The 23,454-nt window shown below is 57.5% G+C and overlaps 1 protein-coding gene across 1 annotated transcript in view; it reads right to left on the bottom strand.

The window, feature by feature from the left end:
• Nucleotides 1-9,017: 9,017 nt before the first annotated feature.
• MRC2 (mannose receptor C-type 2) overlaps nucleotides 9,018-23,454 on the bottom strand; it is a 29,164-nt gene continuing 14,727 nt past the window's right edge. Inside the window, exons 7-30 of the mRNA XM_082010729.1 lie at nucleotides 23,290-23,454; nucleotides 21,945-22,099; nucleotides 21,575-21,682; nucleotides 19,021-19,136; nucleotides 18,738-18,886; nucleotides 18,398-18,615; nucleotides 18,038-18,180; nucleotides 17,534-17,636; nucleotides 17,281-17,419; nucleotides 16,949-16,984; nucleotides 16,468-16,628; nucleotides 16,097-16,164; nucleotides 15,426-15,526; nucleotides 15,166-15,311; nucleotides 14,721-14,835; nucleotides 14,475-14,638; nucleotides 14,150-14,258; nucleotides 13,411-13,649; nucleotides 13,159-13,327; nucleotides 12,815-12,964; nucleotides 12,414-12,533; nucleotides 11,866-12,045; nucleotides 11,462-11,488; nucleotides 9,018-10,931 (exon numbers count right to left, since the gene is read on the bottom strand). The exon at nucleotides 23,290-23,454 is cut by the window's right edge and continues 23 nt beyond it. Coding sequence (XP_081866855.1) covers nucleotides 10,711-10,931; nucleotides 11,462-11,488; nucleotides 11,866-12,045; nucleotides 12,414-12,533; nucleotides 12,815-12,964; nucleotides 13,159-13,327; nucleotides 13,411-13,649; nucleotides 14,150-14,258; nucleotides 14,475-14,638; nucleotides 14,721-14,835; nucleotides 15,166-15,311; nucleotides 15,426-15,526; nucleotides 16,097-16,164; nucleotides 16,468-16,628; nucleotides 16,949-16,984; nucleotides 17,281-17,419; nucleotides 17,534-17,636; nucleotides 18,038-18,180; nucleotides 18,398-18,615; nucleotides 18,738-18,886; nucleotides 19,021-19,136; nucleotides 21,575-21,682; nucleotides 21,945-22,099; nucleotides 23,290-23,454 — 3,302 coding nt within the window. The 3' untranslated portion in view covers nucleotides 9,018-10,710. The remainder of the gene's footprint in view (nucleotides 10,932-11,461; nucleotides 11,489-11,865; nucleotides 12,046-12,413; nucleotides 12,534-12,814; nucleotides 12,965-13,158; nucleotides 13,328-13,410; nucleotides 13,650-14,149; nucleotides 14,259-14,474; nucleotides 14,639-14,720; nucleotides 14,836-15,165; nucleotides 15,312-15,425; nucleotides 15,527-16,096; nucleotides 16,165-16,467; nucleotides 16,629-16,948; nucleotides 16,985-17,280; nucleotides 17,420-17,533; nucleotides 17,637-18,037; nucleotides 18,181-18,397; nucleotides 18,616-18,737; nucleotides 18,887-19,020; nucleotides 19,137-21,574; nucleotides 21,683-21,944; nucleotides 22,100-23,289) is intronic.

The following is a 23,454-nucleotide window of genomic DNA, read 5'->3' as shown; positions in this document are numbered from 1 at the left end:
GCTGAGTCAGCCCACTTGATGTAGATAGATGATAGCAGAAAAAATAAATGAGCAGACCCCCAAAGGTGGCACAGAGGTAGAATGTGCTGCATCAATGATGGACAATTAATGAGGGTTTGATCCTATTTTTTCAAACGTTTTCCATCAGTGCTGTTCTGCTGTTGGGCTGTTTGTATTGTTTAACCTTCCTTCCCACGCAGGTCCGCGTTAATATGGTTTGGATGGGGAACAGCGAGTGAAACAGATGAGCCTCCGGCTATATGAGACCTTTGGGCTTTGGAAAAAATCCTGTCCACCCCCTCAGTGTCACTCTGAGTTCAAAGGGACGACCGAGGCTTTCCCATACTCGAGGTGCCACCCTGTGACGAAGAGGCAAAAACCTTTAGCTGGAACGACCACACAGGTTGCATCAGCAAGGTGCCATGTTCGTGCATCTCTCCTCTTTCAAGCTCTCAGTTTGGATTGGATTTGGGAATGAGAAACACCGAGTCCAGATGCCAAGCTCTCTCCCACGTGTATCTCAGAAGAAGGCGTTACTCCTAGGTTTCCGTTCAATTGCACTTCTGAAAGTTTGAGTCTTACTAGCACAAAATCATGATTAAATGCGTATAAATCTCTGAGGATCTTTTAGTTTTTCCCCATGTATAAATTTTATTTTAGAAGACAACAACTTAATAAAAGATCAGAAATCATAAAAAGTAAGCTACAACCTTAGATTTTCTTGTCTTAGGACTAGCTGCTTAAATGAAACAAGGCTTTTAAAAAATAAGGTAAAATATAGGCACATAAAATTTAATGGCAAACCAGACAGTCATGTCTGTTTTACAAGTCATTTTGAGATTGAGAGTAATCCAAAGCTTTACTGTATCTTAAGTATTGAAGTAATTACCTCACTTGTCCTGTTTTTAAGCATTTCCACGCTTTTTTTTTTAAAAAAGCATTCTCTTTGCTTTTTCTAGCTATAATAAACTGTATGTCAGTTAAATCAGTGTTAAAATGAGAAAGCTGTATTAATCTTGGTTGCCTTTCTTCTAGTGCTCAAGACAGCCTAAAGCAGAGGAAAATGAAAGTAAGCTTTGGAACTCAAAACTCACTTTTACAAAATTCTTTTTTAATTGTTCTTATTAAATATGCAAGATCTCATGAATTGGCGAGCGGGACTTAGATATAAAAGAGGCACATTAAACATCAAAAGTGGGAGGAAAAAATTCAGGAAATGCAAGTTTCAGAAATTAGGAAAATTTACATGGTATCAAGTGTACAGTAAAGATATTTAATTGAAGTTCCCCACACAATGAGCAATGAAAAGAGGGGGAAAAAAAAACAACCGACAGTGTACAAATTCTAGCTGTTGGGCTTTAGTCCTTTAATTCTTTAAAAGTCTATGGCAGTAAAACTCAATTTGTTACGCGTTTGGTGTGCTAGCACTCCCCCTGATTATTTGATTCAATAAGATGTTAAATTGCCTTTACCAGCATTTATGAGCTTTTTCTGGAACATCTAAAGAGAAGGCTGGCATCTTATTAAAGACTTTATTCATGTAATAAGGCTTTTGTTTTCATCTGATTTTGTATTAACAAAGTCACTGTGTTTCCTTTGAGCTGATCAGGAAATTCTACATACCCATCCAGTCTGAAAAGAGAAACGCTAACAGCAAGACATTGACATATGTAACACAGGGCAATGAACTGGGTTAGTTTTTAAGGTGTAATCACGAGCTGTAAGAAAATGCTTTGCTTTTACTTGCAAAAGAATCTTGGATTCTGTGGGTTAGAAAATTGAGTGCTTACTCATGCAGCTGGTCCCTGTGATGTCAAAGAGCATGTCTACATCAAATATCGAGGACGAGCCTGAAGCTGTTTTCCACACTGAAGAGACACTTTGCTTCTGCTGTTTCAGGGTTCAAGATCTAGAACCATTTTAAGCCGTTGGATTCTTAGGTGGCTGCTCCCGCTGAGCTCAAGGATGTCAAAAAGAAGTTCGGACTCCTACTGACCTGCTGAAAAGAAAATCCCCAGGTTTCATTTTTCTTACCTTAGTGAAACATTCCAGACAGGAATTTTAAAGAGGTGCTAGTAATACTGATTAAAAAAATATGTCTTCGGCAGCCTGAAACAGTCTTTGTTCTTCAACAAAAAGTTTCCGTCGGTGCCCCCTTTTCCCACCCTTTCAAACTCCGTGTCGCCTTGCAGCTTTTTCCTAAACATGATCATTAGTTATGACAAATAAGAGTCCTCTTCAATCCTACAGTACTTCTCAGTTCACAGCAATATCCACCCTGGAGTATCTTCTGGGAACAATGGGGGCTTTAAATGAATTAATGAGAAGAAAAGAACAATTTTAAAAGGTAGTCAAGGTACTTACCTGAACTTACTCGCTTATTGATACCTACTTGCCATCACTTGGCAAGTTTAGGGATCATTCAATTCCCGTATCTGAGAGTAACTCAGTTTACATTTATTCTTTGCCTTGTAATTGTAAAACTACTGCCTCCAAAGTTCCTAGCCACAACCCTGCCTTTGACCTCGAAGTTAAACTATCCATTACGGAGATATCTTATCCATTTTCCATTACAAAGATATTTTTCTTTGTCTCAACTGCGATTTTGTAATGGGTATTTAAACAAAGTAAACTTCGTATTTAGATAAGTTGTGTAGAAAATTATTATTGGCTAAGAGATTAACTCCCCATTTCTGATGTAAATGCTTGCTGAATTGCATTACAGAACAGGGACTCTTGCCCCTCTGCCAATAGGAAGGACTTCTTGTATTTCTCTCAAAGGTCGGAATAAAATGGAAATAAGAGGGTAAGGAAACTTTCTCCGGTAAATCATTTATTAACCTTAGGCCATTAATACTCTCCAGAGGTATGAAATTTCTTCTTTGGCTAGGCCAGCCACTTTTCCTTCACCTTCTAGGTCCTATTACAATTTATCGTCCAGGATTAGTGAGCAGAAAAATGAGAATGTGTATTTTAAATAGACGTTTTACCAGTGAATAACAGTTATTTGTTGTCTTGCAGACCCGTTGACCGAGGAGCTGATGACGAGGTATGAAACCGTGATGCTGCTGCTTAAGAAAGGTTTCTCTGAATGCCAACACGCCAGTTACAGGAAAAATACCACATATAAACAGGATTTAAGAGACTCGTACTGCCCGGGAACAATGCTAAATGAGTTGTTTCAGTCTAGAGGAAGACTTCAGCTCTTATGTTTATAACCCAGCTAATGTTCTCATAGCAAACCCCGCTCAGCTGGAGCGGGTTTCGTTGCCGTGTTGGCCTCGTTCCACTGGGTTTTGCCAAAGGAGGGCTGGTCCCGCTCCGTCAGCTGGGGCTGCAGTGACACCCAGGAGCTGCTGGGCTGCGTATGGCTGCGAGCTGCCCGGGCTCTGCCCGGCCTTGGCTCCAGCAGCCAGGAATCCCTCGTCCGCAGCAGGACTTGCCTTTCGCACCGCCGGCTCACCGCCTTCGCTCGCCATGGGAGCCCGCGCTCGGAGCTCGGGAGGCTCGAGCACTGAGAAATGGCGATTCACTTGCTGACGCGCTCCTTAGAATATAAAACCATGCTTGGAATCAGACGTTTTAATTAATTAGTGACAATGTCACTTCTAAAGAGACCTTCCTGCGTGCTTTCTGTATTTCACGTTGTCCCCCATATGGCCACTATGCCAGCAGTTCATTCCCCAGAAGAAATACATCTGCTAGTTATCTTACTGAACAGACAAACCTACTTCTCATGTAATATTTAAGAGTTAAATAGCAATTCAAATGCTATAGATTTGACAGACCCATCAAAAAGAAAACTGCATTTTCAGCTGTGTTGTAAATAATAGCCAAGGTAGTCCAAGAAAGCAGGACTTTGCGGGTTTTGCATGATTTGCAACCAGTGACTTGAAAAAGTTTTCCACATATTAAAACTTAACACCAGTATTGCAATTACAAAATTCCCTTTTGAGGAAAAAAGGTGCTGAAGCACTGGGCTCGAGTGATTTCCATAGTGTTTAAAAGACATTTATGTGCAATGAGGAGACCATACTTTGCGCCTTACCGTGCTTTTCCACAGTAATTCAAACTGTGTAAATCTGAAGGCTATGTCAATTAATATCTTTTGAATCTTGGGGAAGCTGTTGCATCCTCAGATGGGCATCAGAACTGAGTTCAGAAGGGATTGCGCAGGTGCCTCTCAGAGCAGAACAGGCCAGTAGTGCAGATAATTGGCAATCAAAATAATTATTCAGTGACTGTTCTCTACTGCCAAGCTTAAGAGAAAGCAATTTCATCTTGTTCAGTATTTTTCTTGTTGATGAAGAAAGGTATTCTAAACCACCCTTCTTTCTTCATTTACAGATCCTGACTCTGAGAAAAACAGATAAAACTCTCATGATGTTGGAATTCCACCAAGAAGCCTTTATACCAAGTACCCTTTTCATTGTTTTTTGTATCCCTACTGTTCTCCTATTTTAATTAAGCCAAAGTAAGTGTGTTTATGTCGCACAGTCCTTTTTGTAGTCCTACCGATGCCTTTAAAAGTCCAAACACTGCTAATTACTTTAAAAGACCATAGGTCAAGGTAACTCGTAGTGAAGCCAACATGGCATTTCTATTGATTATGTCCTAAAACTGCCTCACCTAATTGGAAACAGTTGGCTGGTAAGTTGGGTTTTTAACTGACCTCCTTTAACCTTTAAAATCACAAGCTATGGAGATGCCTGCGGTTCCTTTTTACTGTGTGTTTTGAGTCACATACAATACTGACATTCTTTGCTTCTGAGGTTTCTTCTGATCAGAGCTTGAGCTTATAAAGTGAAGTGATCCTGTACGCAGCTTGCGGCCCAGAGGTCCAAAGCACACTTTTACATCTCTTGATTGAATGCACGTGACAACAAACCATCGAGTGCATCGGCTTCATCGGTAAAGTTCTTGCATTTAATGTTCACTTTCTTTAACAACTAGCATGGCCTCAGAGAGGGGTTTTTCCTTTGTTTTAGAGAGGAGAATGAAGGCAAAAGAAAACCAGTTACGTCTTGACTTGAATGCTGACATACAAAGACACCGTGCAAAGCAACTAGAAAACTGCTGCTGTTTGGAAGGGAAGATAGGAAGGAGCCTGAAGGCTTCATTGCAGTGTACAGCAAAAAGCCTGGGGTATTGTATCTCAGCAAAAAATTGGATTGAGCAGTACAAATTTGCTGTATAAATTCTTTTAAGGTAGGCTCAGATTTGTACGTGAACCTTCTGAATTCTTGTCTGATTAACACATTTCCTAACTTCTCAATTCCACACAAACTTTAAATATATTACTTAAAAAATTGTAATTCTTTTTACTGTGTGTGATGAGAGGGTATAATTTTGCAAGTTTTAAGGCATTTAATATCCCCTGCGCTGCTTGCTAACACTGTGCTGGTTATTGTCTGTCACTGGAAACCTGATCCGCACGCACGGCTGCGCTCACTAGTCTCCAAACTATGTACTAACTGCATAAATTAGAATGTAATTATTAAACATTAATTATTCATGATAATATGACCGATAACCACCCCAAGTGAAGAGTACCTAGCATATTTGTGATTATTCCTGAACAAAATTACTTACTAAGCAGAGACTGCATTCACAGAACATTGCATTCCTTCTTTATCCAGCAAAGATTAATAACTTCTGAGTCAGACTTACGCCTGGATTCTGGGAACGAGGAAACAAAGATCTTGTGGTTCCTCGTTTTGCACAAACTGGTTCTTTTCAGAGTAGCGGTTTTTACCATGGAGTGAAATGAAAACAGCTGCCAACTGCAATTTGCTTCAGGAAGGCAATGCCCAGTGGTCACAGTCCATACACGTCTGCGATTCGGAGGAGCCCCGATCCTTGATACGCTACAGCCACTGGGCGCTTTCTTTTTCCTGAACGTTTAACACTGAATTCTCACCTTTGCAAACACTGCTGCGTCGGATCAGAGTGGCAAAGAGCAGGTTCCTCACCCTTCCTGTGCACGCTGCGTGCCATAGCTTGTAGACAAAACAGCCGGCGTGACTTCAGCAGAGCCAAGCGTGGCTCGACGGCTGCCGCACTGCCCGTCCCGTAAGGCTCCCGAACACCTTTGAGCACGTCCCACGTGCTGTGGATACTGGGACCATCTCAGTGCAGGCTGAAAGTATTCAGTGCAGATGATGAGCGAGTCCGAAGCAGCTTAGGTCTGCTTTTACCGATCGGTGCAGGCAAAATCAGGGGAATCAGCCTTTGGGGCAGGATTCTGCTCGCCTAACGTCAGGTGCGATGTGGTCGCTGCAGCTCAGCTAGCTGCCCCAGCCTCCTTTTTTTATTCAAGAGAACGGGGCTCTTTAGGTCACCGTTCATCTGACCCCGTTTAGACCTACGAGTGCCCAGTGAGCACATCAGAGCTGACGATGACGGGAGCCTACGGCTGTGCCTTGGCACAGGTTTATCAGGCGAAGCCCACTTTGGAGTCTAGGCGTGGTGTGCTGCACCTGGACATGCTATAAATCGCTTCTGAGAAGAAAACCGACGTTTGCCTTCAAAACCCTTACCACTAGCCCGCAGTCGAGGGGCTGGCGAGAAGCACGCCTGCCAAGGGCTAATTTTAGAGTGTCCTAGTTGCCTGCCTCGGAGGTGTTGCCTTCCCTCCGTCTGACACCGAAGTAGTCAGTAGGGAAATTAAAGGGGATTAAAATAACGAGGCTGTTTAGTATCCTTCTCCAGATGAACCCAGCCTGAACCAGACCTCATGGAATTTTCTAATGACTCCCTTAAAATGGGTATGCTCAATTCAGGTTTAGAAGAGCAGATAAAAGGTGGAGACTCTTCATCTCCGTGAGAAAGGGCCTCTGGTTACTACAATTTTCTCCAAAGGTTGCATTTCTTTTAAATTAAAAAAAAAAAAAAAAAGCGCATTCTGCGCTTCACTGTTTAAAATCAGCAGTGCAAGTTTTACAGGGCTTCCTTTGAAGAGAAACCGCATCCCCGAATTCAGGTCAGGTCACCCTGAGAGCATTTAAGCTCCAGAACGAGGATGACTCGAGTGTCCTTTCCCCCGCTGCAGTGCCATGTCGCTCAGCATTATTTCCACTGCTGTTTGCTATTAAACGGAGCAGCCCTCGCTGCCCTCCCCGCAGCTCCTCTCACCTCTTGGGTGCAAAACAAAAGAAGAGAAAAATCACCTGTTCCTTCAAAAGCATCCTTAGAGCTTCTTCTCCAAGCACCTGCTCTGTGCTCTTCACCAAATGAAAGGCAAAACCAAGTGGCCCCGGCAAGGCTGAGCAAAACCTGGTTGAAATCTCATCTCTCCCGACCCCATCAGCGCGGTGGGGCAGCGGGGAGGGCGCTGGGTCCGTCCCCCAGGGAAGGGAGAGGTGGGTGCGGGCAGCCCCAGGCTGGAAGGGACGGGGAAGCCCCGAAGCAGAGGGAGCTGAGAAACGGCACCCTGAGCGAACGCGGCGCGAGCAGGGGGGAAGCCTCGTGCGCGGAAACGCTGCCGGCGGCTGCCCCCGACGCGACGCCCGCGCTCTGTGCCGGCAGGACGCTGCCGGCCGCGCCGCTTCGGGGGAAGAGCTCTCGTGCGGCGGCGTTGGTGCCGCTCAGCCCTGCAGCCTTCCTCCAGCGGCAGCGCCCCGGAATGCCGCAAGCCTGGCCGGGGCCTTTGGTGGTCGCGCCCGCTGTCCACCGCTCCGGTGCGAGCTACGGGGTGGAGCAGGATCGGCTGGATTACAGCCCCACCTCCCAACCCTTGGTGAGACGCTGAGGTTTCAGTGCTTTTCCAAGGACCTTGCTCAATCCGACATCTTCCTTGAACTCAGGAGTCGTCCACAAGTCAATGTTGCCCGTTCTCCTTCATCTCCTCCCTCCAGCCGACTCTTCCAGACAGCAGCCAGTGGAGGAGAGCCACCATACCCACGGGACACGCACCCAAGCCATGCCAGGAATTAATACACCTGGGCAGCCTTTGAGCCTCCGCCGCTAGAGACAGGTAGGTGTAATTCCAGCTTTATGTTCGCTACTTGTTAAGGACACAGGGAAAGACAAGTCTTGTTTTTCACAAATAAAAAGGGGAAGAAAAATAAAGGAAGAAAATAGGTGGGGAAGGAAATTTTATTTCCAAGCTTCTAAAAGGATCTTACAAACCACAGAGAGTAAAAAAATGCAAAACTATATATATATATTTTATATATATATATATAATTGACAGGGTCCTTTTAAGCAATTCTTCACATTATTCTAATGGTGATAGGAGATACCACTTAACCATACATGTGTTTTTCCCATAACCCTGATCACTGCCAACAGCTGACAAAACTCTTCTCATACAAAATTTCCCCTAGACCGTACAGATTTCTTTTCTTGAAAGCAAAGGAGAAGGAAAGAGAACAAACTCATCAAGGAGAAAAAAAAAAAAGAAACTCTTAAGGAAGGTGTTCCCAGGTAGGGCTGTGTGAAAGCCAGGCGCGATGCCTCCTGCACGGCTCCGGGACCTCCTTCCCAACACCCGGCACCCCGTGCCTCTCCGCGGTCCGTGGGCTTTCCTCCGGCACCGGTAACTCGCCTCGTCCCGCCGTGCCGCTGTGCTCCCCTGCGCCCAGCTTGTCCAGGGTCTCATGCACTTCTCCAAACGAGCCCCAACCCTGCCCGGCTGCACCCCTCGACCTCAGCACCACTCCTCGCCCACTCCTTCCCACCAATCCTAATCTCAACCTCTATTTTTTAAGACTTCCTAACAGCTCTGCCCATCCAAGAGGAGTCAATCCCGGGCCTCCATCCCCACCAGCAGCACAGCTTCCAGCTCAGCATCCCTCCTGCTATTCCAAGCATCTCTGCAGCAGGGATGCCAGCCCCCTCCAAGCTTGCCGCTTGGTACATCAACGCCCGCTGGGGATGAGGAATTCACGTTCAGCTTGCCAGGATCCAGCACCCATGTCAGGAAGCCATGGGCCCATGGACAAAACCAACAGCTCCAAGACAGAAAGGACCTCAGGAAATAAATGCAGAGAAAGCCAAGAGAAAGAAATGGAGCCGGGGCAGCTCCATGCGCTCCAGATTCTTGCTCGCCCTGAAATGTCGTGGCGGCTTTTGGACATTGCCAAAAAGTAAACAAAACCCCAACGATCCCTTGTTCCCCCATCCCACCCCCCAACAGTTTCTTAAACACTTAATGTCCAGCTTAAGTGAAATCAACAGATCTTAAAATCCACACAGGTGTCAAAAAGGAGAGTAACAAAAATCAGCTAGTTCCCGTTGTCGTCACGACAACAAAAAAAAACCAAACCCAACTCAAGCCTCAGAGGCAGAGGGCTAAATGCAATGTCTCTTGTAGGGGCTGTGCCGCCCCACTTCAGAGGTCTAAGGGGCTCTTTGGGTCCCATTCCCAGCAGGGAACCCCCCTCGGGGCCCGAACGTCTCTCACTGTCTCCAGGCATCCTCAGGCCCGGCCCTGGCACCGGGGATGCTGCTGCAGGCAGCTGATGGAGGAGAACGGCTCAGCCCCGGGCACCCCTCTCCTTCCTGCACAGCTCAAAAGCCAGGCAGAGGCTGGCCCTTCACCACCTTCCTCCTCCTCCTCCTCCGCTACATCCTATACGTGAAACAGGCAACCACAAACACCCCAGCCAGCTGTGTGAAAGAACGTATATATTCAGCACGCACTCAATACAGTATAGCAAAAAAAGCTATCGTTTCCTTAAAAAAAAAAAACCAAAAAACACCAAACTTTCAAAATAACCACCAAAGCTTCCAAATCGCTCCCCACCCTACAGCCCTGACGCTCGTCCTGCTGGCCGGAACACGGCAGCCAGCGGCAAGCGACCCCCGCCCCGCGCCGTCCCTGCCCGGCGAGGGGCAGAGGGTGGCCTTTGGCAGCGCCCTGTGCTGCGGCACCCAGCTCCTCCCGCAGAGCCTGGGGTGCCGAGGATGCTCCCGCCGGAGAGGGGCCTGGCCAGCGGTTTGCTCCGGTGCCACCCCGTGCGGTTATTTGGGGGGACACACACACCAAAGAAAACGGAAAGCGGAGCAGGCTCTGGCTGCCCGCCCGGGGGGAGCAGCCGCAGCCTCGCCGGGGCTGGACGCAGCCCTAGGGGTGTGCCAGGGAGGAGAGAGGATCCCGTCGCCGATGCTGGGGGGGTTCCACGCTCGGATCACTGCGATGGCGTCTCCGCTGCTTTCTGCTGGAGGCGGGGGACGAGGCCGAGGAGGGGGAGACGAGCTGCAGAGTGGCGGGGACAGGGGAGCTGGCAGGGCCCTCGCCGCTGCGCGCGGAGGGGAGGTAGATCGGCTTTAGAGACCTCTTGCCCAGGAGGATGTCTTCTCAGACACCAGCTCGGTTCCTGGGGGGAACGAGCCCACCGCAGGGCCCGGAGCACCCACGCTTGCCTTCTCCCAAGGGGAAGGTGTCTCGGAGCCTGTTCGCGCCACCGGAAAGCTCTTGAACTGGGGGGCAACTTTCCTCGAAACTTTTTAGCCCTGAAACTGCCTCCACGGCTGCTGCAGGCAAACTCCCGGCAGCTGGGACGAGCCCGGAGGTGGTGGCAGCGACCCGCGGGGCAGGAGGGACCCCGGCTCACCCGCCTGGTCAGACCCCAACCCCGACCTCAGCCCCTCGCCCTGCCCTGCTACAATGGTCCCGCTGCCGCCCCTGCCCCGTGGGGATAGTGTGTGTGATGCTCTCCGTCCTCCCCCCTCCCCAGGTCCCCGTCCCCAGAGTCCCCCCTGCCGTTAGTCTTGCTGCTCGTTCATCTCCATGTCCGACACCAGGATGTTCTTCTCGGCGGATTCGCTGGGGTTGGAGGTGGTGCGGCTGTAGCGGGCACTCTCGAAGGCGCCCCGCTCCGCGCTCCGCCGACGCTTGTACAGGTAGATGGCAACGCCCAGCACGGCGCACAGCGCCAGTGTCGACAGCACCACCACCGCGATGGCCGTCGTGTTCTCCGGCAGGGCTGCAGGGAGGGGGAAAGGCCGGTGAAAGGCAGCCTGCCGTCCCCCGCTGTCCCACCCTGCCGGCTGGGCTTTGCTGGTCTCCAGCCGGACATGGGCGCTTGGGCAGGATGGGTCAGAGTGGGGCAGGACTGGAGGCTGCCTTGGTGTTCTGGGGACATCCTGCCCGCGGCAGAGCTCCCAGGGCCAGGCAGCCTCTCGGGGTCGCTCCTGATGTGCCTGAACATCTGGCAGCTGCCTGGGATGGATCTTTGGGATCCGACCTGCAGGTGTGGTGCCCGTGCCACAGCCTGGCCAGGCAGCACGAGCAGGGGCAGGAGAGCCCAGCAAGCGGCTGGCCGGACACCCTCCTCCATGGAGGGGGATGGCTCCTGCTGCTGGGCAGTCCTAACCCGGGGCCAAAGCCACCTGGAAATGGGATTTCCCACCCACTGACACTATTTCTCCGATTAATACGAGCCGGGCTGCAGCACGGCCCCCCAGCGCCAGTTCCCGGTGCCGGTGCCATGCCCAGGCTGACGGTGCCACTCACCTGCCCTGGAAAAGCTGCTCTCCTCCACTGCAACGGCAACACAGACAGATGAGTGCATGGCCACGGCACCCTCCCCACGCCCCAGCACCGGTGCCACCAGCCCCGCGTCCTCCGCTGCTCCCAGCGCCGCAGCGCGCAGCTGCAGGGGACCTCTGGTTCTGCTCCACCGCCACCCCACCAGCCTCAGGTGCTGACCTGGCCACTGAGACGCACACAGCCCACCGAGCTCCACTGGGGGCCTGCACACCCCAGCACCCGCCCCTACTATCCCCCTCCACTGGAACTGCCCAGCACACGTGGCTGGTGCTGCCAGTGGGACAGAGCTCTGTCCTGCAGCACCCTGTCTGGACCCCCGGCTCACCCCACATCAGCCCAGGCACCTTGGGGAGCGGGGGGACCCCTACCTCGGGGGATCTTGCAGATGACCCCCATGGTGATGTTGGTGCAGGAGCCCAGGCGCCACACGCCGTTGCTGCTCTGGATCCAGTAGCAGCTGTTCTGGCTGAGCATGCTGGGCCCCGTGTCATGCTGGCCCCAGTTGGAGTAGTTCACGGCGGTGTTGTCATGCCAAACCAAGGTGCCACCTGGGAAACGGAAGAATTAGGTCTGGCGAGGCTGACGGGGATGCCCCAACTTTACCCCCATTCAGAAAGCATGAGGAGCTGTGATGGGTCGACGGGGAGGACCAGGGGCTGCAGGGCACCTTCCTGAACCTGCAGGCTCCAGCGCCTTGGAGGAGACTCTGGGCTTGAAAGCCACCACTCCCATCCCACCTGGCTTGGACACACATGGCATGTCCAGCACGACCTGAAGCAATGGGGCTCCTGGTCACACCATGGCATGAGCACCCCACACTGGTGCCACCACCAAGGGCTTCCTCTGTTCACCATAAACCTGGTGGGAATTCATGGTCTTGTCTAAGGGGGATGAAACCTTGTTCCTTCCTTTGTACCTTTGGGGTTGAAGGTCATGCCCAGCCAGGCACCCTTGGATGGGCCCTCGTACGCCTGGAGGTGCTCCCACACAAAGACGTTTTCCATCTCGTCCTGGATGGACAACACTGTGCCACCAACTGTGGAGAAAAGTGTGTCAGGGAAGAGCCCAGAGCTCGGAGGATGGAGCTCGGGAGCAGCAGTGCCCAAGCGGACAAAGCTGAGGAGCCACGCGCAAACCATGTGGGACTTGAGGAACCCCAACACGTAACAGCAAGGAGGAGATAATGGCTGACCAAGGCTGGACATGGGCGCAGGGACAGGGGTCCCATTCATGCACCCATGGGCATCCTGGGGACTCCGTTCTCTTCCATTTCCAAGGATGTGTCAACCCCTCCAGCCACCACAGCCCCCCCCCTACCTTTCTGGCACCTCCTCATGGCGTCTTTCTGCCCCAGGCTGATCTCCATGTGGAAGGTGTAGCAGTGGTCCCGGAAGGGGATCCAGGACGAGTCCTCCAGCGACTTGGGGCAGCTGCCGCTGTAGCTCCACTTGTGTGTGTGGGGGGCACCTGGGGAGCACACGGTGCATTGGGGGGTGCGGGCGCACAGGGTGTCGGGGTCCCACAGCACGTTGGGGCACCCAGCCCCACAGGGACACGCACAGAGCTCCAGAAGTTCCCCGGCAGGATGCCATCGCCAACCCTTGGGCTCTTCCCACCCGGACTACCTCGCGCCGAGCCCCTGTGCCCGCCACGGCCAGCACCTGCTCGGAGCTGGCAGATGCCCCCCTGCAGCTTGGTGTCGCAGCCGGCCGTGCGCCAGCTCCCATCCACATCCATGTAGGAGCAGCCGGCAACCTGCTGGGGCTCTCCATCCTGCCAGTTGGCATAGAAGAGGTTGTCCTCCGTCAGCCACGAGTAGCTCCGGCCTCCCTGGAGAACCAAAGGGAGGAGAAACTGGAGGGCTGCTGTGACCCCCTGGGGCCCGCCCCCAGGTGCCTGCCGCCTTCCCTCACCTCGTCGTTGGCCAACCCAATCCAGAGTGGAGCCCGCAGGCTGCTGACGGCCTGGGTGAGGAAAGCCTGGCTGTAGGGGTCGGGGATGGTGGCCAGGGTGGCGTTGAGGGTCTCGCAGAGCAGCAGCGCCTCATGCCACCTGAGGGGTTTCTGCAGGATGCGGTAAGTGCTGTTGTGGTAAAAGAGGGTGCCGGTGGGCGAGGGGGGGTACGGCGTCCGCGCGGGGCTCAGGGACGGGTCTGGGGGAGCAAAGAGACACAGTCAGAGGGCATGGAGGACGCTCCTGCATCCCGGGGGGGTCACCCCCTCGTCCAGCCCCTCCCAACTCCCAAGCTGGGGTGTTTCTGGCAGCACTGTGCACCGGGCACGGGCACCCGGGGACAACCTGCTGCAGCCGGGAAGGGTGGAGATGCCACGTCCCCAGGGACGACAAGCAGCGACGCCCCGGTGCCATCCCCACCCTGGGGCCGCCCATCGGGATGCACGTCCCTATGGGACACGCGGAGTCAGGCTAGCGTGCGCACGTTCAGGGGTGCCCCACAAACTGCTGGGACCAGGGACCCCCCCGACAAGTCCGGCCCATGTCCCCAAGCTTCCCCAGCGCCCTGAGCTCCCCCCAGGCTGAGCCCATCGCCCCAACCTCCCCGGCCATGGCCCCACCAGAGCATGGGGCACCGGGGCGGTGGTGGCGGGTCCCCCGGGAGCGGAGATTGGGGCTGTCCCCCCGCGCCCCCACTACCTATGCTCCGCTGGCAGATGTAGCCATGCTTCTCCTCCAGGCAGCTCCGGTCATCCCAGCGCCCCGTGAAGTGGGGGGGCGAGCCGTGCCACACCACCACGCAGTTGGTCTGCACAGCCAAGCCGCCAGGTCAGCACCGCCCTTAGCATCGTCATCCCACCCCCATGGGCACCTCCGCCCCAGGGACCCCCACCCCACGGGGCCAGATCCTGCTCTGCCTGTGGAGAGCCACCCCGGCACGCTAAAACCTGCCATCCTCGTGGTGGGACACGGGGCCGAGACCTTTCCGAGGGGATGGGGGATGCTACGGAGGGGTCTCGCTTACCGGCTTGTCGCGGGGGCTGGAGGCGCCGCAGCCCGAGGGCTCGCCGGGCGCCCAGCTCACGTGCCGCAGCGGCTCGCCCTCCACCCACTGGAACTCCCTCTGGGCATCGTGGAGGCCGATCCAGAGGTCGAAGGAGATGTTGGGCAGCATGGACGTGATGAAAGCTGCAAGCGACGGGCGAGACGCTGAGGACCACCCCCAGCAGGTCCCAAGCCAGTGGGGCCGGGGGCTGTGGGGGGCACGTACCCTGCTCCAGGGGGCTGGCGACGGTGGCCAGGACGGCGCCCTGGCTCTCGCACGCCTGCTTCGCCTCCGGCCACTTCACTATCTCGGCTTTGTCGTGGCCGTTGAAGCTGAAACACTGCACAGGAGGGGGCACGGGACGGTCCGGGGCGTGCAGCCGCCCACCCCCATGCCGAGGCCTGCGCCCTCCCCGCTCACCCACCCTCCGCAGCCCCGTTCTGCCCCGACGGTCCTTCCCTCCTTTGCGTCCTCATGCCTGCCGGTCCCCCACCCCTCCTGCACCCGCACCGCGCGGTGCACCTCTCCCAGCACCCCTGTGCACGCGCCCTGCAGCATTTCCCCCAACACACGCGCACGCTTTCCTCACCACCCCGCCATTTCTCAGCTCCCCCCCCCCGCCCAGTGGGGCTGGGGGCAGGCGGTCGTCCCCGCTCTGTCCCCCCCATACCTTGCTGAGGAAGGGAAACCAGCCGCGGGGACAGCCCCCACGCGCGGGACTGGGCAGCGGCGGGAGGGAAGGCTTCGCAGCCGTCCCGTTGCTCCGCTTGCAGATGTAGGGCAGCGCCGTCAGGCACTTCTGGTCCCCCCAGTCCTCTGTGGGGAGAGACGGCCGGTGTGACCCCCCGCCGCGCTGGGGTAAGGGCGTCTCCGCTCAGCCTGCGGCCCCAGCCCCTCCAGAGCCCAGCGCGGCCGGCCCCGGCCCCTCACCTCTGCTGGCCGTCATGTACACGCACTTCTTGTCCTTGTTGATGGGCCGGGGCTTGCCCGGCGCCCAGGACACGAAGTTGAGGAGGGACCCGTCAGACCACCTGGGAAAGGCGGGAGCGCGAGGCCGGGCGGTGACTTGGTGAACCGGACCAGTTCCACGCCCTAACTGGGAGTGAGCCCCACCACTGCCCTCTCCTGGGCAAGAACATCCATCCCAGCACCCCAGGATGGGCCCCCGCCGCCGAGGTGGAGGTGCTGAACCGCGGTGCTCTGCGGGCTGGGGACAGTGGCACGGGGACAAGCAGGGATGCGGTGGCACAAGGATGTGCAGGGATGTGGTGGCACAAGGACGCACAGGGATGCGGTGGCACGGGGACAAGCAGGGATGCGGTGGCACAAGGACGCGCAGGGATGCGGTGCCACGGGGACGCGCAGGGATGCGGTGGCACAAGGACGCACAGGCATGCGGTGGCACAAGGACGCACAGGCATGCGGTGGCAGGGGGACACACAAGGATGCAGTGGCACGGGGACGCGCAGGGATGCAGTGGCACGGGGATGCGCAGGGATGCAGTGGCACGAGGACGCGCAGGGATGCGGTGCCACGGGGACAAGCAGGGATGCGGTGCCACGGGGACAAGCAGGGATGCGGTGGCTCGGTCTCCGACTCACTTGAACCGCCCATCGTTCTCATAGGTGTGCAGCCCGATCCACCAGTGCTGCTCCTGGCCCCTGGAGAACTGCACGCCCGGAGAGGACGCGTCAGGGCCCCGCAGGGACTGCGTGTCCGTGGGGACAGCCATGACCACCCCGGGCACAGGGACTGGGCAGTGGGGCAAAAAACATCACCCTGTTGAGCCACAAACCCGCACCCCAGCACCGGGACCTGCTGCCACCACGCGACACCCATCTCGACCCCGGCAGAGCCCAGCTGCCCCCAGGTGACATCCCCCCAGCAAAGGATGGAAGAAGCCAGGGAGGGAGCAGCCCAGGGAAGCAGCGGAGCCCGTCAGCGCCCAGGGATGTCCCCGTCCCCCTGGTACCTTCTTCAGGTTCTGGCCCAGGAAGCGCAGCTCGGCCTCGCCGTGCACCGACGCCAGCTCTGCCTGGAACCAGCTGCAGATGCGCTGTGCCTGCACCCACGTCGAGTGGTGCTCGAAGAACTTGTACTCGGCCTCCTGGTACTTCACCCACTCTTTGCTGCCTGCAGGCAGGGACGGGCGTCATGCCTGGGCCATCCCCTGCTGCAGCCACCAGCGCCCACCGCCCCGTCCCTCGTGCCCCCCTCTCCTGCAAGGAGATGGTCAGCATCCAGCCGAGGGGCCTGATCCTGCCCAGTCCCAGCAGGCAAGCCCCAGCAGCGGCAGCGGCATGCCCGGGCTCCCCTCCCTCCTACGACCCTACGCAGGATCCATCCTCCTCTGAATAACGCGGCAGGGATGCCCCGCAGGGACTGCGAGGGGGTGGCAGACGCCTGGTGAGGACAGTATACACCAGCCGGACACACGGCCGTGCCCAGCGCACCTTGGGTTGTGATCTCCGGCTCCTTCACATCGGCACCTGGCGGAAGGGCGAGGAGAGGCCGTCAGCAGGATGCAGGGCCGGGACGCTCCTGCTGATGCTCGCCTGCAAACCGCCTGCGGGCCCCAAGGGCGAGACACCCTCCCAAATCCCCCCGGCATGGACGGCACCCCTCCCACCTCTCCTAGCCCCCGAGTGAGGACTCATCCTCCCCTAAAGGTGCAACCTTCGAAAGGGAGGTGACAGAGGGTCCCCCTGCACCCGCTCCCCACCCCGCAGCCCTTCCTCCGCCAGGTTCTTCAAAGCTGAGGCTTTGGGGGCCTCTCTGCGGGTACCTTTGGGCAGTTTGCAGATCCAGTCCAGCTGGGCTTCGCACTGCATCGGCATCCACTGCAGGGAGGCCAGGTCCAGCACCGCGCACGTCCGGATGTCATCGTCGTCGTAGTTACTGCGGTCAAAGTTGTGGTAGAAAAACTGGGGGTCGAGAGAGACAGGCGGTGTTGGGCATTTCCACCAGCGCCGGGTTTGTCCCCCGCCGCATCCCAAATGCCAACGGGAGTCATATTGCCGCAGTGCGCCCGGACTCACCCCCAGCCCGTCGCTCCACCTCCAGCTCTTGTCCCCCGCGGGGTCCCGCCGGTTCAGCCCGATCCAGAACCAGTGCTGCTCGTGGAGCTCCGGCTCCGACTCCCTGCGGGGAGCCGGGGGGAAGGATGAGAACACACACCCCCGCCAGACCGGAGGTTTTTATATTTGTATACAAATATATCTTTATAAGCTGGCCTTTTTTTGTTTGTTTTTGCAGCCCACAACACCCAAAGGCAGGAGCCGGGATAACAGGCACCCTGGTGCACCCCGGCTCAGGGCCGAAGCACTTTTAAAGCAAAGCTCCATCCCCAAATTACACTGAATTTCCTGCACTTCGCCTGCATCACCTCTTCACCACAGCCGCACCAACCGACGGCTTTTCTGTACAGACGTCCACGCGTGCAGAGCCACATCTGTGCCTCACCCACGCATGCCAGAGCATGGGGACGGGCGTGAGCTTGTGCTTGCACAGTGGGACACGTGCTGGTGCAGCCAGCCCCTCACCCGAAAATCTTGTTGAGGGTGTTCGCGACGAAGTGCTCCTCCTCGTAGCTGCCCAGGCTGAGCAGCTGGGCCCCCAGCTCCCGGCAGAACTCCTGCGCCGCGATCCACGTCTTCTTCTCTTGCAGTTTTTCAAAGTTGAACACCTGGGGAGGCAGGAAGCGGCAGCGGAGGGGGCTCAGCACCGGGCGAGGAGCAGAGCATCGTCCCCACGCCACAGGCAGCAGCACCGCGGGGCGCGCTGCCACCGCTCAGCCCGAAGCAGGCTCGTGGGACCCGGGCTGCCCTTTGCCAGCACCAAACCAGCGGGGAGGCACGAGCACCCCCACAACGGCCAGGGCAAGCCCCCCCAGCACCCCTTACCTTGTAGCAGTGACGCAGCTTGGAGTCGGAGCTCCATCCCGGGGGGCAGGCGGCAGTGAGGCTGGGTGTGGGGTAGGGACCGGGCAGCTCGGGGTTGACCGGGGTGCCCAGGTTCTGCCGGCAGATGTACTTGGCCTTGAAGGTGCTGCAGTTCTTCACCTCCCACAGCCCCATGGAGCTGCCGGTGACCAGGGCCACGCAGCCGCCCTTGTTGTAACCTGGAGCGCTCACGGGAGCGGGGAGGACGCCAGCCTTAGGGCCGGACCGTGCCGGGCGGCAGAGCCAGCACCTGCCCCACAGGGAGGGGACACCCCCATCCCACCCGCAGCCGCTCCCTTACCGGGCTGGTCGCGGTTCCAGTGGGTGTACGTGACCTCATCGCCGCTCAGCCAGCGGAACGCGCCCGTCTCGTTGATGTCCTGCAGTGCTGTCCAAAAATACTCCCCGTCCCAGCCGTAGATGAGGCTGCTGACGTAGGCCTGCTCGAACCTGGAGGGGTGGCGAGAGCGGGCGATGCTGCGAGCCGAGACGCCGAGCGGCCGGCGATGTGCCGGTCCTTGCCTGCAAAGCCCGGCTGTGGGGTCACACCCCCGCAAGCCCCCCGCCGCCGGCGTGGCACGGACCTGTTGGTGATGGTGACCAGCGTGGAGCCGTAGTCGGAGCACGTCTTGCGGGCGTCGCTGTAGGGGACGCGGTCCTCGCCCAGCCAGAAGCAGGAGGGGCTGTGCCACTTCCAGCCCTGGGGACAGGTGACAGGGGACGTCGGCCGCCGCTCGCCCCAGCCCTCCCCAGCAGGATGGGGGGCGAGAGCAACGTCCCACGTCCCCTGCCACCACCTCTGCCTTCTCCTGGGAGGTCTCCTGCCCCCGGCCGCCCCGGCTTGACCCCGCTCAGCTTTGAGCTCTAACAAGCCCCCGGCCCCAGGGGACATGGCTGCAAGGAAAACAAACACCCGGGCAGCTTCAAAGCCAGGGAAGCGGCTCTCCCTGCCAATGTCCAGCCCCGGCCGGGGCGCGCGGAGGGGAACACAATCCTCCTCTATGCACTGCGGGGCCGAATCCAGAGCGAGCCCCGCCGCAGCCTGCTTTAATCCCCCGCCTTGTTGATGTTGGAGCCTCTCCGGGGCCGGAGACACAATAGCGCCTGTTTTCTGCCAGAGCAGGGAGCGGGGCGGCCCCGGGGCTGGCAGCGGCGTGGGGAGGGATGCGGGGGCTCATCCGCAAGAGGGGACATGCATATGATGGAAGAGCTGGGGCGGGAAGGGTGAAGGGGCTCAGCCAGGGAGGCAAGTGGCCCCAGGCTCAGAGGCCTTCTGGCACGGTAGGAAGCATCATGGGGTTTAGCCCCTGGGTGCCTCGAGCACTGGAAGGACAGAGGGGGACATGTGCCATCTGCAGCATCATCAGCACGGTGGGGAGGGCAGCAGGAGAGCAGCTCTGGGGGACCAAGAGGAAAATAACCCCAAATCCCATTTTTTTCACCCAAGTTCCTGCTCCTGCAGCCTTTCTCCAAAGTTAGCAAACCCAGGTAGGGATCCACCAGCAGCCCCTGCCCTGGGCTGGCTCCCACTGGGAACAGCACGGACACCCCTGAGCAGCTGGGAAAGGGGTCTGGCATGGGACAGTGCAGTCCCCTGTGTCCCCAGAGGGGTCTGGATGGCTCTAGAGGGGTCCCCAACCAGCCCTGGGCCTCAGCATCACTAAAACCACACGGGTGCTCTCCCATGCACCGAGCACCACAGCAAGCCCCCAGGATCCAAAAAAGGGGCCAGGATGGGACCATCAACCGCAGGTGCTGCCTCCAGCTCCCACTCGCGGCGTGCCCCCACATCCCTCTCCGTCTCCTCCTTCCTCGTCGCCCAAACCTCCATTTCCCACCGCCTCCTTTGAGGCTGTTCCAAAAATAAAGGGGTTTTGGAGAGGGGAAGAAAAAGCAGCAAAGCCACCAAGAAAAACCAGCACAGTGGCTGGAGAGGACCAGAGTCAATACTCGGAGCAAGATGCTGCCTCCTCTCCATCAGCCTCTGCCTCCGGGTGGCAAACGGCCCCACTGAGCACGAGGAGGGGGAGGAAGGATGGGAAAAGGCCTTTCCTCAGTTCACTTATCACTCCCAGTTTGTTTCTCAGCGGGTGCATCTCTTTGTGAGGCACCCAGGGCCAGGGCAAGACTGCGGCTGGAAGGCAGGCGGGAGTTAAATCAGGGACATCCTGTAAGTCCTCGGGACCGCTGCTGCTGCAGGGACAAGCAGCAGGGTGGCAGTGGCACATTGCCACCACGCACCTGGTCCCCAGCACCCACCGACACCAGGGCTCCTCTGGCTGCGGCTGGCGGCCCCCCGAAGCTGGCCCGGCGTGCCGGCTCGCCTGCCTGCCGTGGTCCCCCGAGCTCTCACAGAGCCAAGCGGCTGCTGGGGTTTGTCTCTGCTGCGACCGGGTAAAGCCTGGGACGAGCCGCCGGCGCAGCCTGGCAGCACCGCTGGGAGCCGGCGGGGCTGCTTGCCGGAGGGGCTGCTTGCTAGTCCAAGCGCGAGTGCGCGCTGGCGTGCTTTGAAACGCTGGGAGACGTTCAAGAGCGGCAGCGATGCCAGGCTCGCCGCTCGAAGACTTTGCAAAGAGACACAAAAGTGACTTCGCAGCAAGCATGGGAACGGGGCAGCCACAGCCCCACTCGGCAGCTGGGGAAACTGAGGCAGAGTGCGGTCCGGGTGAAACCCCACCAGTTAGGTGGCCGCGTGCCCAGAACGCCCGTAGCCTGCCCAGAGAACGCTGCCTGCCACTGCGGGGCCGGCAGCTGCCTCTGGCCGGCCGGGCTCCCGCACGGAGCAGCTTTGCTGCCAGGTTTTGGCATGGAGAGAGGCAAAGGGAGAAAAAAAACCCCAAAAACGTCCCTGCTGGCAAGGAAGCCAGCCCAGGGGGGAGGATCTTGGATGAAGGAGACATGCGTTTTGTCCCAGTTTCTTCCCGCTGCCTCATGCAGCCACGGAATCGAGGAGCTCAGCAGCCCCAGGACGCTCGGTCACGCCGACAGTCCCCGGCCACAGACCCGCAGCTCCCGGTGCTGCTCATCAGGGGTTCCTGAAATGGTTTCGGGGAGAGGTCCCCACGACCCTGAAAGCCCCAAGTATCAGGCAGAGCCGTCCAGCAGCCAGAGCCACCTCCCGCCCCAGGTCCCCCTCACCTTTCGGCACCCATGGTCATCCTCCTCCTTCTCCTGGCTCACCCGTCCGGGCTTTTTGCAGATGGACGGCAGGGTCTGGTTGCACGGGCTGTCGTTCCACCTCCCTTCCTGCACAGCGGGGAGAAGAGCAGGACTGAGCCTATCCGACAGCCCGGGGAATTTCCCAGCCCATCCATCCCCACCTGGGGTCCACAGGCTTTCCTTCCCTACATCAAATCCCCAAGGATGCTGTGCTGGACCCCTCCAGCTGGGATAAGCCAGGTTCAACCCCAGCCGGAGATGCTCCCCGAGGTATCCCTCCCCCAGCCACGAGGACGCTGCTGCGCTCTCTGCGGCGGTGCGGGGTGACCCCCCCGCCCTGGGCGCTCACCGGCCCCCAGATGGTCACGCAGTCTTCCAGGCTGTCGCGGAAGTTGTTGGGCTCGAAGGGGTGCCAGTAGGTGAACCTCACGGGCGTCCCATCCGACCACTCGAAGTTCATCTGCAGCTTGAGGTCGTTTAGGCCGATCCAGAGCTCCTCCACGTCTGCCGAGACAGGAGGGGCGGGGGGTGAAATTCATTCTGCCCTGCTGAAACCTTGCAGGAGCTGCCCCCACGACAGGAGCCCCCGTGACGGGACCACATCTCTGCGAAGCACCTGCCGAAGCCCCGGGGCAGGGCTCTACGGCCAGCGGTGCCCGCGGCGCGGCAGGGCAGGGCAGCTGCTGCCCGCAGGGACGGACCTGCGGAAGGGGAAACACGGGGCCATTTGCCGGCAGTTTTCACAGAGAGGTGCTGGCGGCGGCAGCAGCAAAGTAGAAGTCCAGACCATGCGGGCTCAGGTCCAGCGAGCTACTGGTTTTCAACCATTCCCTCCCATCCCATCCCTGCCTGGGAGTGCGGCACGTTCCCCTCCTTCCTCCACCCTCCTACGGCTCCTGCCTCCCCCAGCATAACCGCCCTTCAGCCCCAGCCCCTCCTCGGTGCCCACTGAAGTCTGGGTCCCCCAACAGCCCCCGTGGGGGGTTTTGCTGCCAGGCTCTTCCTCTGCGGAGCAGGGACGGGCTGCGGGCTCGCGGGAGTGCGTGATTTGGCCGGAGGGGCTGCACTCGTACGGGAACAGCGAAACCCGCGCCGAGGGTGACCTTAACGAGGGGTGGCACAGGGGTCCAGAGCACGGTGGGACGGGTGCTCCCCTGTGCCACCGCGTGATTGCTTGGGCTGAAACTTCCCAGGCACCGTCCCAGCTCCGACATATCCCAATGTGGGAAACTTCAACCCAATTACACCAGGGTGCAGCCAGCACTGGAAAGAGAAACCTGGGGCACGATATGCAGGCATTCCCCCTTCACTCGACCTGCTGCAGGGGACACTCGTGTCCCGGGCAGATTTAGCAGCAAGAGGTGCAGCCTCCTCCAGCAAGCCCAGCAGGACGTTTTTTCCCATCTTTTTCTACATTAACCAACTAGGACTAGGGCCGTTCCCAGCTGCAGCTGCGTATTTTCTTCCTCGGCGCCGCAGGCTCCCAGGAACGGCGTTTACGTTCGCTGGATGGAGGATGCGCCTAGGGCACGGACTCCTCCAAGCAACACATCACCTCCCAGCCTGGGGTCTCCACCCCCTTCGCAGCCATGAGTCCATTCAACTTCGCAGCCTCCATCACATAGAAGTGACCTTTCCACTGCCCCCAAAATCGGACGGGAAGGGTGCTGCGGGCACAGTGGGCTCCCCCTTACCTTGCTTGATCTGCTTGGTGACGAACTCCAGCTCGGAGAGGGTGTGGATGCTGACCAGGTCGCCCCCGCTCCGCAGGCAGGTCTTCTTCGCCTCCTGCCAGCTCTTCTTCTCTCCCACCAGGCGGTAGCAGTTGGACTGGAAGGGCTGCCAGCTGGGCTCGCAGT

The sequence above is a fragment of the Phaethon aethereus genome, assembly GCF_964289735.1.
Source record: "Phaethon aethereus genome assembly, chromosome: 25".
NCBI classification, from domain to species: domain Eukaryota; kingdom Metazoa; phylum Chordata; class Aves; order Phaethontiformes; family Phaethontidae; genus Phaethon; species Phaethon aethereus.
Note: the sequence above shows the minus strand (reverse complement) of the source record. Positions and strands in the feature narration are given on the sequence as shown.